This window comes from Schistocerca serialis, chromosome 3 (genome assembly GCF_023864345.2).
Source record: "Schistocerca serialis cubense isolate TAMUIC-IGC-003099 chromosome 3, iqSchSeri2.2, whole genome shotgun sequence".
NCBI lineage: Eukaryota > Metazoa > Arthropoda > Insecta > Orthoptera > Acrididae > Schistocerca > Schistocerca serialis.
This window is the reverse complement of record NC_064640.1, coordinates 527,636,535-527,652,750: the sequence shown is the minus strand read 5'-3', so window position 1 is coordinate 527,652,750 and position 16,216 is coordinate 527,636,535. Positions and strand designations below refer to the sequence as shown.

General features: G+C 36.7%; 1 protein-coding gene across 1 annotated transcript in view; it reads right to left on the bottom strand.

Annotated features, from left to right (window-relative positions):
• LOC126470406 (WD repeat-containing protein 6) overlaps positions 1–14,709 on the bottom strand; it is a 320,158-nt gene extending 305,449 nt beyond the window's left edge. Inside the window, exon 1 of the mRNA XM_050098254.1 lies at positions 13,724–14,709. Coding sequence (XP_049954211.1) covers positions 13,724–13,811 — 88 coding nt within the window. The 5' untranslated portion in view covers positions 13,812–14,709. The remainder of the gene's footprint in view (positions 1–13,723) is intronic.
• Between the last annotated feature and the right edge of the window lie 1,507 nt (positions 14,710–16,216).

Sequence of the window (16,216 nt, the reverse complement as noted above, 5' to 3'; positions counted from 1 at the left end):
AGCGGTTGTGAGCGTAGGATCAGTTTTAATGCAAGATGGTACTCCCCCGCACGGAGCACAGCCAGTGAAGCAGCTACCATAGAGGCATTTTGAAAATACTAGAATTATCGGACGTTATTTCCCTACTGCCTGGCTCTCCAGATCCCCTGATTTTAACCCGTGTGACTTCTGGTCATCAGATTATCTGAAAGATGCTCTTTTTAGTGCTCCAATTACAAATATAGCTGAACTGAAGCCACACATTGTGTAACCCATTCTGAACGTTACCCTGAGACACACTGATCTGTTGTGGGAGATGCTTTCTCGATTTCAACTTGTGGCACAAAATGGTAGACAACATATTGAAAAAGTCACACGACAATTAAAAACAGATTTTATTGTAGCTTTTTATGCAGTTTTTGGCTTCACAACAACAGGATAATTGACTGTTTCCTGGAAATCATCTTAAATGGTTAATCATTTCATTGTATGCTCATGACATGCTTATTTCTGTCATGAATACCCAAAATAAATGGTCAATTATGTCATTTTATGCTCATAACGTGCTTATTTTCCTCAAAATAAGCACAGTGAAATTCAAATAATTGGAAAGTGCACTAAAACACTCCATTTGAGTCACATGATGCTGCTCCTGTCATAAAGTTGCGTCACAGTGATATCTTGTTTTTTAATTTACATTTTAGAAAATGGGTTACAAATGGTGTATAGTACAACATTTCACAAATACATCTATAAAAAAAACTCCCAAAAATTGTTTTTGAGTGTTCCAAAGAATGAGGAGATGCATAAAATGTGGTTTGCAACTCACTAGTACAGAACCAAATGAGGTAGTGGTCAGCACATGTATTTATTTCTGTGAGTATCAGGTAAGTAAAAACGCCATATAAACATGTTTTCACTTGTAGTGTTATAAGTAGTTCACTTGTAGTGTTATAAGTAGTGTACTAGACTTGTAATGTAATGTTCACTATATCAATTCATTCGGAGGAAGGTTTTTTCCTTTCTTTCTTTCTGTTTAATACCACTATCATCTTAAGTTCACTCATTTGTAATATAGTTATGTACACTTGGTAAATTTGAGATGAATCACAAGGATGGCGTTAAGAAAGTCTGTTTCATGTCTGATATAGCTCTTATTCCGAAGAATCTGAGAAAACATTTAACAATTTCTGAGCACATTAATGTCCTGGAGGAACAGAAAAACTGCAGTTTATAAAGCTGTTGAGGTTAAACACGATGATGCTCTGCAGTTTTACTGTGCAATCTGAAAATTTGAAAACAGAGAAAAGAGGTACTTGGAAAACAGGAGTAGTTCTGGCAACAGCCACAGCAATCAACAATCAGTATCATCTTCTGAATGAAAAAGTTTCCACAGTGTTTTATTGTGCAGGCTTTCACAACTTGTCCTGAGAAACCTTTTCAACATGGTCTAAGAAAATAATTCTATGCCAGATACCCTCAGTTTAAAGACCATTCTGTGACTTATCACTATCACAGTACTTCCAGCCCAATCGCCATGCATTTAAAGACAATTCTGTGACTTATCACTGTCACAGTACTTCCAGCCCAATCGCCATGCAATGCAGTTTCATGTTTATTTCTGGAACACAAAAATCTGGCTTGTTTTTCAAGAATGAAGACCCAATAAAACATTAACTTTCACATTTTCACTATCAGCCATCACAAAATTCCTTTCCTTTGCTACTTGAAAGTTGTAAATGCATTTTCCATCACTAGCTAACTAAACTGTTTACAGAAGAAGTACGGAAAAACACTAGTAACTACAGCTAACACTCCTGTAACACACGCATAGCTTCATCCTACTCCTAGTCTCTGATGTCACCAGAGGTTAAGCCAATAACAAAGCAATGATCATGTGACCAAATCTTGAAATTTAATGAATTTTAACCTTTAATTACATAAAAATAATAGGCATTTTATGAGAATATGGGGAAAAATGCAAATTGAATGGTATAATCATTCAGAATAATGACAATCTGAACAATATTTTTAACATAGGAAAATAGCCTATTAAAAACTGATGTCATTGCTACTTTTCATGTGGTTTTTGACCTCAGTACAATAAAAACCCGATTTTTCCAATCCAATGTGATATGACCTAGCCATGGTGGATGGACTTGCCTAACTAACAGTGCCACAACCGTTAAATGCCAGACTTGTGGGGTCACGTACATCACACAATATGGTTGAAGCTTTCGCAACAAACTGTTGCCTCATCAGGAAAGAGGGAAGGAGAGGGAAAGACGAAAGGATGGGGGTTTTAAGGGAGAGGGTAAGGAGTCATTCCAATCCCGGGAGCAGAAAGACTTACCTCAGGGGGAAAAAAGGACAGGTATACACTCGCACACACACTCATATCCATCCGCACATACACAGACACAAGCAGACATTTGACAAATGTAAGTCACACATTTGACAAATGTCTGCTTGTGTGTGTGTGTGCGGATGGATATGAGTGTGTGTGCGAGTGTATACCTGTCCTTTTTTCCCCCTGAGGTAAGTCTTTCTGCTCCCGGGATTGGACTGACTCCTTACCCTCTCCCTTAAAACCCACATCCTTTCGTCTTTCCCTCTCCTTCCCTCTTTCCTGATGAGGCAACAGTTTCTTGCGAAAGCTTGAATTTTGTGTGTACGTTTGTGTTTGTTTGTGTGTCTATCGACATGCCAGCACTTTCGTTTGGTAAGTCACATCATCTTTGTTTTTAGGTATATTTTTCCCATGTGGAATGTTTCCCTCTATTAATTCATTACACAATATGGTTGGTTTAATGTGCAACTTGCACCATAGCCATTGTATTGCAATTCATCTTTCATCTGTAACCAAACCTATTTACATTATGAGTGCCATCTGCGGGAAAAGTTTTGTTTTGTTTTTGTAATGTTTCTCCCTTGTTTGATAACATTCCATTCAAAATTAATGTCATTCTGAGAAGTGGTTCTTTTTTTACAGTGTTTAAAGCTGGAATGTTAATTATAATCATCTGATATATAAAATAATCTATTGTCTGAGAGACAATGTGGGTGTCTTAAAAGTGGGCATGACTGTAGTAAATTTCTCAATCACTCAGTAGTTTTCCTACATAATATTATTTATGTCAATTACAGCCTCAGACTTCCATTCAGAACCAAGTTCTTTTAACATTGCTATTGAGGATACTGTGTCATGTTACAACACCTCAGCCTAAAGCAAGGCTGTTGGGCATGTGCATGGAAATTGTGTGGCCCTGAAATTTCTTCTCTTCTATGAGGCATACAGCCTGTAACACATTTGTAGTTTCATTGAGAGAAATCCTCTTATACAGATTTTTTAAAAATTTCTTCTTTGTCACACAGTTCCACAAATTTCTTATGAATAAAAAGCTGAAATAACTTCTTCCAAGTTTGGACAGTTAAGTGTGCACACAACCATTTAAGCAGCTGTTCTTCATGTACCCCACTCATAATATTTGGTACAGTGGTAAGTAATCTCTGCTGCTGTGCAGTTAAAAATTGGATTGCAAAGTATTGATGTAGATGTAGTAATGCTTGCATCCCTTCTGATTACAAAAAATAGATTCTGGACAATAAAAGATTTTCTGTTACTTTTACCAACTGATAAATATGGATAGCTTCTTATTCAGTTGGGTATTAATGCTAATCAGCTGCACATACATACCCATATAAGTCATAATGATATTATTTGAAGTGACTGTTTATATTAAGTGTAAAACTAAGAAACAGCATACCCGAGCAAGATTAAAACAACTGAAGTGTGGAAGGTGTCCTAGATGTTGCAAACTATCGAATGTCTGACTTCAACAATCATGGACTGGGAGCATAGACAAACCTCAGCTCAGGGATCCTGCATTTTCCAAATGTGTACATAGTGAGGATCACTTGAGCTCCTTGATGTTTTCCCCATTTAGCATAACCAATAGGGCAAGTGAAGCTTAAGAATGCTAGGACTTGGTGAGGAGTAACCTTCCAGCAACAAACACTCCACTAGTTTTTTTATAAGAAAAAAATAAGAACCTTACAAAATAAATTGAATCATTTTTACTGTCAATGAAAACAACTGGGAGATCAAATAAGGTTTCTATATATAGTTTATGCTTATAAAATCACTACTTGTGGGTCACTAAATAGAGCAAATATGCCTTGTATTGTGTAAATGATAATGGGAAAACAGGACTGATTACATACATGCAATCATAATCATATTCCAAGGCCTAGATCTAAATGATTCCTAGGCAGAAATGCTACTTGAACACTGTACTGCATTAGTGGGTTTCAAAACACACAGGCTAGTAGTCCTAACTTTGTACACATTACAGCTTGTCGATGGGAAATGTTTAGGCCTGATGATGTAATTAGAGGTGGTTTAATGGGATGCTGCATAGCTAATTGGAGAGTAATTTTATTCATGTTTAGGGACTTTAATATTGAGTATACATCAAACACTATTATATGAAACAGCAGAGATTATATGAACCTGGAATTATTGATGTTTTTAATTGTACTGAGACCAAAAACCACATGAAAAGTAGCAATGACATCAGAATTCTTTGGCTGAATGTAATAGCCACAGACAAGTTTGTTACAGATCAAACAGTCTTTAATAAATTACATATTGAAGATGCAAAAACCATTTTGTCTGGTGATGATAAAATAACTATTTTCATGGTTTTTAGTTTTTCAATGTGTTCTTGGAAAGTACCATGTAACTTGACTACACTTTGTTAGCCTGTGACTATATCTTGCTAGTATACTGTTGGGATTTTCTTTGGATATTAGCAAGACCTTTGACTGTGCACATCCCCCCTTCATAAATTCCAATGTTTCTATCTCAGTGGCACACCATTTGTATGACTGGAGTCTTACCTCCGTAACAGAAACAGGGTTCAATTAGAAGACTACATCACAGGAATAAAACAATTATCAAGAGTCAAGAAAAATCAAATATGGCATCTTCCATGGTTCAGCGAACGGTCTGCTTCCATTCTGGCATGCTTTAGTGACCAACCCAGGTCTTTCAAAAGGCCTTCAAAGACAGTATAGTTTGCTGACAAAACATGGATATTGATGAATGGATAAAGCTCAACAATGCAAAGCACAGCCAAGATATTATCTGAACAGGTATAGGTTTATAACTGGTTCACAGCTATTAGCTTAACTCTTAAGCTCATAAAAACCAAACTTACACAATTCTATGCTATTAATTTCTATTTTACAGGTGCAGCAATACACTAGATTTATAAATTAATGGAACTATTGAATAAAGAGCAATAATTAGCACTTCAGTGGCCATACCTTGTATGTATATTTTGTAGCTTGTACACCATACTTAGTATTCGAAATATTCTGCCTGTTTCATTGAGAAGTTTTAGATTGGAAGTTTTTATTGCATTGTTCATGTATGAGAAGGAAGCATTTCACATAATCTTTTTCTCCATCATTTCCTTTGTTAAAATGGTAATCAGCTGTGTGTTGTTTCTCCTGCTGATTGTTCAGGAGGCACTGTTGTGGTATTATCCTTCAGTACTTTCCTCTACAACCTATGTTTCACTACATATCATTTTTTGAGGATGATATTCTCAAAAATTTCTTGCAAATACAAAAATAATTGGAACGTGCAGCTAACTTGGTTCCTCACCTTCTTCACATGCCAAACAATCATGTATGGTTAATAAGCTCTTCAATAAGTTGCCTCCATTCTGTCCTCTCCAATGTGGTTTTTACCAGCCTCTAACTCTAAGACTGCTTTTGTGGATCTCTTCTTTGTCTTCATCCAGTTGAGCCTCCATTGACTATACCTTTTTTGCCAGTGTACCAGCATCAGCCCTGAGAACATGTCAGGGTCATACTGTTCTCCTACATTTTATTGATCTTAAAAATAACAGCACCTTGTATAAGATGATCCAAGTCAGTATTTGTTTTAGATCACCACGTACGTCTAACATCATTTTGCACAGCAGCCTGCTTTCAGATATTCTGACCAGCTGCTCATCAGTACTCATTAATGTTCAGGTTTCATATTAATAGGGTATGACTGACATTATCATTACCTTGTATATTTGCACTTTATCTGTCTGTTTAATATCCTGGTAGCCAGTAACTTTTTAAATGTGTGGAAGCACCAACAACTGTTTAAGATTTCTGTTTTTATTTCAGTTGGCACTGAATTTGGCCGATATTAAATCCCTGATATTCAGAGTTATGAATGTGTTCAAAATTTAAGCCTGCTGCTGATAATCTATTTAGGTTGTTATTGCCGGCCGAAGTGGCCGTGCGGTTAAAGGCGCTGCAGTCTGGAACCGCAAGACAGCTACGGTCGCAGGTTCGAATCCTGCCTCGGGCATGGATGTTTGTGATGTCTTTAGGTTAGTTAGGTTTACCTAGTTCTAAGTTCTAGGGGACTAATGACCTCAGCAGTTGAGTCCCATAGTGCTCAGAGCCATTTGAACCATTTTTTAGGTTGTTATTTTCCTTCCTGGTGAGCATCATGTATATGATCACTCCAATAATAGAAAGCACTCTATGTTGTGTGGCTTCTTGCATCTTACTGTTTTCTTTAATGAGCCTCTTCTTCTGCTAATAACTGCAACATCATCAGCATATGCATATATCTGAGTAGACTTCGTATCTATGTTACTAGAAATTTGAAGTTTTCAAATAACGGCTTCCAAAGTCAAAGAATTGTAAGAAGGGTGTCCATTTGTCTCACTCTTTTACTGAGGCTAAACCAAGTACTTAATTCTCCATCAACTCACACTGTAGCCTTGGAACCAATCATGGTTGCTTGGAAGAACGAGATTGTTTAACATACATATCTGGTGTACATAGTAATAACATACCATATCCTTCCTGCTGAAATTATCAAATACCTGCTTGAAGTCCACATAAAGGTTAAAAAGCTCAAAATTATATATCAGATCTGTTGTTGACCTACTAGAGAAAGCCACACTGACTAAATTTTATAGATTACTTTTGTCAGTGTAACTCCTAGTAATTTTAACAAGGTCCCCTTTTTAGTGTATTGACTGAATCGCACCTCAATTTCACTCTTTCTGCAATTATTCTATCAGTGCCTGGCACTTTGAAATTTCTTAGTCAGTCCATTACCTCAATTACTTTCACTGAGTTGGGCTCATCAATCTTTGGATCTGCAATATAATAGGATAGCTCCTCTCTTCCAGTGAGATTGCCTTTCAAAATTCATATTCTATTAAAGTAATATCTCCTTCTGTCCTGCATTTATTGTTCACCTGTCAGCAAATTTCCCTCTGTATCATTTAGACACTGTTGGTTTAGGTCCATATCATTGAGCTCCTTCCTCACTTTTCTTATAAAATTTTGTGCTTTCATTCCTCTGCTAATGTTCACACATATCCTTTGCCTTTCTTCTCACAGCTTCCCTTTTTTTCCCCCTAAATACCAATGTTTCCTCTACTCTCTTTTCATTGTATATTGTCTTATTAGATCTCGTATTTCACTGTAAGAATCTTAATCCAACTTCCTCGATTCAAACTGAATATTCATTATTTACATAAAACAAAAAGAATCACCAGGAGAGGAGGGAAAAAGTGCTGCTCAGTGCAGGTACACTGAAAACATGATATTCATTCTAGAATTTTCAACAGGGACTAAGCTATTATCACACAGAACTGCACAAATATTATTAATGAAGAGAATTAGAAATTATGAATACGTATTTGGTTGTGTGCCCAAGCATCAACCCTGTGTATGTTACATCGCAGAAACCAAATCTTTCAGCCAACAGCTGCAGGTGTGCCCACCAAGTGATTAAGAAATTAATTTTTTTTTAATTATTCAAAAATTGAGTATATTTATACTATAGTGATGACTTAATAAATCCATCACATACAGATCAGCATTCTTGTAATTCCATATCTTATATACATCGTAAACAACTTATGAGTATGGTCAGACCTGTTGCTAGGATAGCATCTTCGACAGTCAGCATTGTTGAACAGTGCTGAGAAATTATATTATCACATGAATGACAATAGAGGGGTGCTGGCAGATACGAGTCAAAATGAACTAGGATAGAGGAGGCAAGTTCATTAAATATCTGGACTCCTGTTGTTCATGCAGCCTGTCCGAAATCTTTAGAGCCAAAATAATATAAATGGTACAAGATAATAAACTGCATTCTTTGAGGTAAGAAATTAATCATCAGAAATGAATATTTAATTTTTTACTGAAGTAACAACTTAACACCTGCAAGCAACAACTTAAGCTAATAGCAGCTTTTCAGAACGACTTCCCCAGTTACAATGCATGCATTACAACATTATAAACTGACAATAATGAAATGTAGATCAAAAAACATTTGGTCCCATTGCTTGCACAAATTGCTTATGACAGCGGTGTAATTGCTGCTCCATCAGTTCTCTCCACAATGTATTCTCTGAAATGTGCATTTCACAGACTAGATGGTGGATGTTTCTAGTCAAATCTTCTCCCATGTGATCGAAAAACATCTCCTTCAGCTTGAGCATCCAGATCTCTTGTAATTTTCTATTCAAGACAGTAAATTTTATCCTATTATGGTGAGCCCAGTTGCAAAACATTTCTCTGTACATCAATTTGGCTTTCTGGGCACTACATCCTGCATCACAATACATGAAATAAATGCATTTCAGCAGGTTCCTGTAAAGAATAATGCTCCTTTAACAACTAATCATGAATAGTCAATACTGGCAACCTCCACACTGACACATCCCAAATGATTGTGCATTAATGTTTTATGGCAGTGCAACTAGTGTCAACATAGCAGACAGTTGTCTATTGGGATACATAGTATACAAACATGTTCCTCATGAACACTGCTTATTTAGGACCTTATACCACCTGGAATCCTGGATTGTAAGACCTATACTGGTGTAGACAAGGCCAGTGACCATATTATGCCATCCATGAAAAATGCAGACAAAACTGAAATTGATCAAGAGGGCAAGAATAAAACAGATTCCTCTTACAGACAAGAATAGTCTCATATAGTGTGGAGAAAGAGTAAGTTCCAAACTCCAGCAAGTAATGAAGGAACCCAAAACATAGGACAAAATGAAGGAAATAATCAGTTCGTGTCTGCCAGAACTGGTTACTAACATCCCAAAAGTAAACATCACTTGATTCTGAACACTATTCTATTATTGATCTCGGAAAGGACCACACTGAAGTAACATGCCATACAAGCTGCTCAAGATGAAGAAGCATACAAAGTACTTTGGCACAACTGCAAAAGTTACAAGACACAGAATACCGTCTATATTCATGATATAATACACCAGCATAGGAGCTAAATCAAATGCACGACTTCTTCAAGAAGATAAACAGCATCACACAAGAATTAAAAGCATGCACATGGGTGATAGCAGATGTAAATGGCAATCTTACTGGTGACAAGAAATAAGTAATACTTAGGTGGAATCAATACTGCAGAATCCTGTATTGCAAAGTATATAACATCAAGGAAGAGAACATTTGCATGTAATTAGACATGAAAGCTGATATTCTACCCTGTGAACTTGAGAATGCCTTCAATTATTTGAAAAACAATGAAGCCCCTGGTACAGATCATGTTTCCAAAGAAATGCTGACTGTGATGGGAGAGGAAAGTACGCATAATTGAGAGGCAATCCATGAATTTGAGGCAGATATTTGAAAAATGTCTCAAGATCTGTATACCAACTTTTCTTTGTTTCCTAGATTATAAAAAGATTTTGATTGTGTCATGTGGAACTAGTTATGTGCACAATGAATTTGGGACTCCAAAACATGTCGTATCATTATTAAGATGTCTTTATAACAGTCATTCTGTGACCATAAAGGTGGATGGTGAATACTCGGACTCTTTTGATGTGACAAATGAGTCAGACAAGGTTGCATACTGTCTCGTCAGCTCTATACCATCAGGGTGGCTGGGTTGGTGCAATTTCAATTAGCAGCAGGGAAATCAACACACTACACTTTGCAAATGATAAAAACCTAATTACAGGAAGTGGGGAGAAACCTACTGATCTGTTCTCCAGAGTGAAGACTATTAGTTTACATTCTGGTCTAGAGATAAACATAAAAAGCCCAAACTAATGGATATCAGTCACTGTGATTTAGATTAAATCCAACTTAACAGCTTGCTTAAAGGATCTGAAGGTAGTGAATCATTGTGTGTATCTAGGATCACTGATCAATGACACAGGAAAGTGTGATACATTAATGAAATAATGAATCATCCTTGAAAAAGCCACAATGGTTAAACTCTCTAAGATCTAGCAGGACCAGGTATCATCCAAAACAACGAAGATGCACTTGGTGGAATCACTGGTGTTTCTTACACATGTAAGACATGGACTGTCTAAGCTAGTGGCAAGCACCTAGTTAATGCCTTTGATATGTGGTGTTGGCAGAAGAGGTTACGCATACTATGGACACAAAGAAGAACCACTGCGTTTCACAGTTTTTTATTATTATTTTTTTCCTGAGCATGTGACATTTTAAAGTTAAATTTACCAGTTCTCATGCTGTTTAATAGTTGTCATGTAATTTTTAATTTACAAATAATTATAGCAACTCATACAGTCAGAATAACTACTAATGACTAGGTATAATTTTATTTTTGGATGTAACATAAATTAGTTTACTCCTGTGAAGCATGTGACAGAGAAAAGAACAGAAAAAAAAACATTTACGGAATTTTAGAAAATCTTCTGAAGTTTTGTTACAAATTTTATGTATAATATTTTCACTGGTAGCCATATCCTTTCATTATGACTGCATGGTAATGACACTTTATTTCTATATTTGTGTTAGCCATGCACGGGTTTGTTACTTATGTGACTGTTAAGCATGTGATACTTAGTCCATAAGAAATTTAGTTACAATAGAGCTTAAAAGTGATTGAAATTTACCAAAAGAACACTATAAAGCAAGAGTAAAGACTTATTTATTCCATGAAATTAGGAGACAACACCATGATGGTACTTACACTGCCCAAAAAGTTGTTGCAGTGAGGTACACAATTACTCCACATTTCTACATTCACAAACGTACATTAACTATCAAACAAGACAACTGTATACTTATGGCTACATTCATAAAAGGACATTAAATACCAAAGAAGGTAACAGTATATTCAAACCTAGTACTTAACACAAGTTGTTCTCAGAAATCCTAACAAGTGTAACTCAGTTCATCCCTCCTGCCAGGTGTTGGTTTATAAAACAGGTGCTATGTCAGTATCATCATTCAGAACATATTCATGCCTGTCATCTGGCCACACAAAGATGGCACTGTTAGTTTGTCTCCTCAATCTCATCTTCTACATTTGGCATACCTAACAACTATGATAAAAAGGCCTGTATTAGACTCAGAATTGATAGCTGCTAATACCACATATATAAAAAGCCTTAATCACGTCACAGATAATGTACAAGGTTATCAGGTCTTTCCTGGCATGATGCTTCATCAACAATTATTTCCTTTTCTTGTTGGTGTCAGTTTGCAGTAGATTTGCTGTTATGCCACTGCCTGTTTATTGTGTGACATTGGCAGTGCTTTTTTAGTACTGCAGACTGCTTTTCCCAATACTCGAGGAGAAATTTAATGAACATTCGTATCTTGTTGCTGCTTTTTAAGTTTTTCTCACCCTCGCTGACGAAGTTCCCTTCCTGCAGCTCTTTTATGTTGGTCTTCCTTACCTCAACAATGTCACACTGCTTTTCTTCTTTTGCCAAACATCTCTGCCTCTCTCTTACTTCTTCACCTTACAATGATTTACTTATTCACCTGCTAACTTCTTTCTACAAATTTATCCCAGTTGTATGAGAGATGGTAGGTGCAACTATCAATTGTAAATACTTTGGGAAATACTTTCCTCTTGCTCCGGGAAGAAAAAAAGGATTAATGCCACATGCCTAACAGAAATTTTGCAGTTTTAATGTTTACTGTTACACCAATCTTGGTACATGAATTTCTTGTGGTTATTTTTGTTATATTTGGAAAATATGTATATTAACCTTTCATTTCATATGTCACTTTAACTAGTTTCTTAAAAATTGAAATATGCATATCTTTTCCAAAATATTGTGAGAGACGACCATTGAAGAACTTAGCATCACAAAAAGTTTATCTTCTCATGTCAGCCAAAGATACTTCCAGTCTGTTGGACACATTTTGAGAAGAGAAGGGGATAGTTAGAAAAGATCCCTCTTGCAAGGTAAAATTGAAGATAAAAGAATTCAAGGCAGAGGAGCAAGTAGATGGTTAGGTCAAGCAAAGAATTGGCCTACCATTTCAAAACATATTAAGAAGAGCTGAAGATCACTGTGGATGGAGACATCTAGTTGAAGATTCAGGTACTTAGTCAATGGAGAAATGAGATCATGACACTCGGCAGTGAGTAAACTGACTAATGGTGATCACCTGAATATTCATTTCAAATTATTAGCTCATTTTGAAATTTTCATTTAAAATCATCTACTCTCCTTGTAATGTTGAACCTAAAGGTTTGGAATGTGCTGTACTCTTTTGAAATGATTTTTAAGAACAGGCTCACTGTCCGCAGAATCCAGCCAAATACAGTCAAGTGTTGAAATATGAAGCATTGGCTGATACCTGCTGTTAACCATTTGAAACGATAGGACCATGATCCATACAACTTTGGTTTCATCTAGCTACAGCCATCAGAATCCAATATTATCAAATGTGCAGAAAGTTTAATGAAGGTGGATGTATATGAGACAACTACCCACATGTGCAGTGCTCACCACTAATCACAGGAGGGAGGTACTACAGTGGCTGTGACAAAAAGTAAAGTGAATTGTCAATCAATTCAGCCTCTTGTGAAAAGGCAAAACCAGAATTCTGAAAAAAGTGACAACTGGGTACTTTTTTGGCAAGAAACCAGAATCCACTATCTGTCAAATGTCAGTGCAAGTAATGCTTTCAGATTACAATGTTCAAATATTTCTGTATTTCCGCATGGAAATTCTATTGTGTTAGTCTCTAGTCATGATATCCTTGATTCTTATACCAGTGCAGTAGGTAAGACTTACACCTCATACAATTTTACTTGGCCTTGTATACAAAATGCAGGAGCAACTGATCTAGCAAATCGAGTAAATGTAATAATTTGCTTCACAAATTAATATCCAAAAGTCATACGAAATAATTCAAGGGAAGCAATCATACTGATTACAATGGGCATATATAGAAATGCTGAACAATATAATTAAAATTATTACTCTAAAAGACTGACATTGATCACCTAATAGATGTAATAATTCAGCAACAGAATATTTAAGTGGCAGTGATAAAGGAAATTTGTCAGGGAGATTATGACTGTCGCACCCGAAATTTAACCCATCAAGAATTTATTTTTAAATCACATCTGGTCTAGTTACTAATCAAAACTTTTCTGGAAAGCTTGGGGATGTCTTACACACTTACTACTAAACATTAATTTGATTCACAAATATTAAATTAATAGATGCCAAAGTTTCCCAACATAATATTCATACCCACATGAGCATTAAATTCTACTAGTCAACATTCAAAGCACTTTATTTATAATATGAAAACTGCAATTACAGCTGGATTTAATGCTGGAAAGACTGAAACAAATATGCAAGGCAGACAACTCATGTTAACCGCTGTCATGCAGCCCATCAAGTAAATGTCAATGAGAGAGAGAGATAATTACCTGTCAGTACGTAATCTCCGTAACATTTCACACACGTTACATCCGTATTGATGTACAGCGATTCAAAAGTAATGCAGGGTTCGCTCATCTTCTTGAATACTCCAATATTCGTGATAAAATGTAAAGTAAAAATTGTTAACGCCAAAGTAGCGTATCATCTAAATAGGTACATAAACTGGTGAACATTTTAATGAGTAAAAACAATCCCACTGCCTAACTATACAAGAAAGAAGAACGGTGTAATGGTAATGAACTGACAGTGTATCATTAAGCACAAAGTGTAGTAGCGCACATTGGATTTAGCAGCACAGAACTCGCATTTACAAACAATTTTGACAAGGTTAAAAACACGTCTGCATAGCCTTTTTTTAGTAAAATTTCATGTTTGTAAACAAACGAAACAGGAATGCCATACACGATCAAATTATTTATTGAACACACCAACTGCCGGTATTACTTAAGTCTTCGTAGGTGGCGCGTGATAATATGTTTTGTGAAAGTTGAGCTATATGCCAATTTTCATTGTGTTATCACAGTTTTCAATTTATCATTGAATAAAGGCACGTTTGTAGTGCGTTGCAAACATGTTCTGTAATGATGTTCGCGGTTAGTAACTGGATTACGAAGTTGGCAACACAAACCGGTGTTCACAGCTTTGTCGGTACCAATCATGGAGGTAAGAATAAGGTACCAATGGTCGGTACAGATCAAAGAGGTATATACTGCCCTCCTAGCAGTAAATACAACAACACAATACTTGTGATTGTTTTGGTCTGTCAGTAACGAACTTGCCACTCTCTTATGAGGCACATGAGTGCATCTGGAATGTTCGAAGTTCTAGCTTTAAAAATGGTAAACAGAAGCATGACTCTACAAAAAATTTCTGCGTTCTTTGTAGTGGTGGGCAGGAAATCGCGTATCTGTTAGAAATCACAGTGACTGAGAAGTCACAGCTATCACAGTAGCAACTTTACAGAATCTAACTGCGATTTCAGTCACAGTTAGCAGTCGTAAGTAGTATTTCACATTCAAAGACTTGAGCCATCTATTGGTCGAATTTAGCACTGCTTTCTGCGATTTCAGTGACAAGTCGCAACTAAGAGTCGCAAGTAGCAACTAAAAAGCGCGGTTAACAGTGGCATCTGTTGGTCAAAGTTCGTACTACGTCCATCTCTGCGGTACGCTATGGAGTCCAACTGCGATTTCCGTGACAAGTCGCAACTAAGAGTCGCAAGTAGCAACTAAAAAGCGCAGTTAACAGTGCCATCTGTTGGCCAAAGTTCGTACTACGTCCATCTCTGCGATATGGTATCGAGTCTAACTGCGATTTCCGTGACAAGTCGCAACTAAGGCTGCGTTCACACTGCCGGCCGGGTCGGGCCGGGCTGACGCGTACTGGCTCGGCTCGTGCCTAGCCAGCTCAGGCCGACGAGTAGTGCATTCACATCACATCGCGCGCCGCGCCGAGCCGAGACTGCGAAATGGAGGAAAATCCACTTCTCCGATTTTCATGTTTTAAAAATTCTTAGCGGTATATAAGACTTCGCCACATCGTTTTATGAACTTATTTTTTCCTTAAAAGCGTTACTTACGTCGTGAAAAAAAGAAAAAGTCTGCTTTTCGTTTCGCGTGATTTCTTAGTTTCGTAACGCTTCCCAACCGATTTTGAAGAAAGTATGCGGCTAAAGAATCTGATTTTTGTACACGTGGTAGTGCAACTTCTTAGCTTCGTATTGAATCATTTATCTTTCCATATTTCTTAACAGTCATTGTGAAATGATGCTATTTGTCAACGTTGTGCACTTGATTTACAAATCTTGTAGTGAAAAAGTTATGTAGCGGGTAGCTTACTGTTAGATCCGTTTTAGACCATACATTGTTGGGAATGAAATGTAGCTAAAAGTACCAAAAAGTTTTTGAAATGATAATGATACTGATATCTGTCTCTGGTCTCAAGTAATGCGAGCTATTCAGTGGTGTCAGTGCCGCGTCCGCAAGCGCGGTTACAGCTTGGTTTAGTGTGGTCATATAATGTAGGACAGGAAAAAACTAATTACTAGTGATCAGCGCAGACCTAGTGCCGACCCCTCTTATTATTTTAATGGTCTCATTCTGTAAATAAATCCAAATGTATAAGAATTTTTCCCTCGGCTACTGGACAATCATCTGCTATGCTTTTATAATTGGCCACACGTTGGATCACAAAAGACAAACAATTATTTGTTATCAACATCCTACAATTAGTATGATGTACATTTCGTATTTCGAACTAAAAGATAACTGAAGCGCAATTCTGTAGTCTCGTTGTCTACTTTGACAGAAAAAAAATAATGGAGAGTTTATGAAACTACTGTAGATCGGCACAGATGTGCGTTTCATTGTTCTTCATTTTTTTTTTTCTTCCTTGGCGGGCTGCGCTGCACTGTCAAGGTAATCCCCACTCTTTGGCTAAATGGCTGGCGGGAAGCCAAATAAATAAATATAAAAAGATCC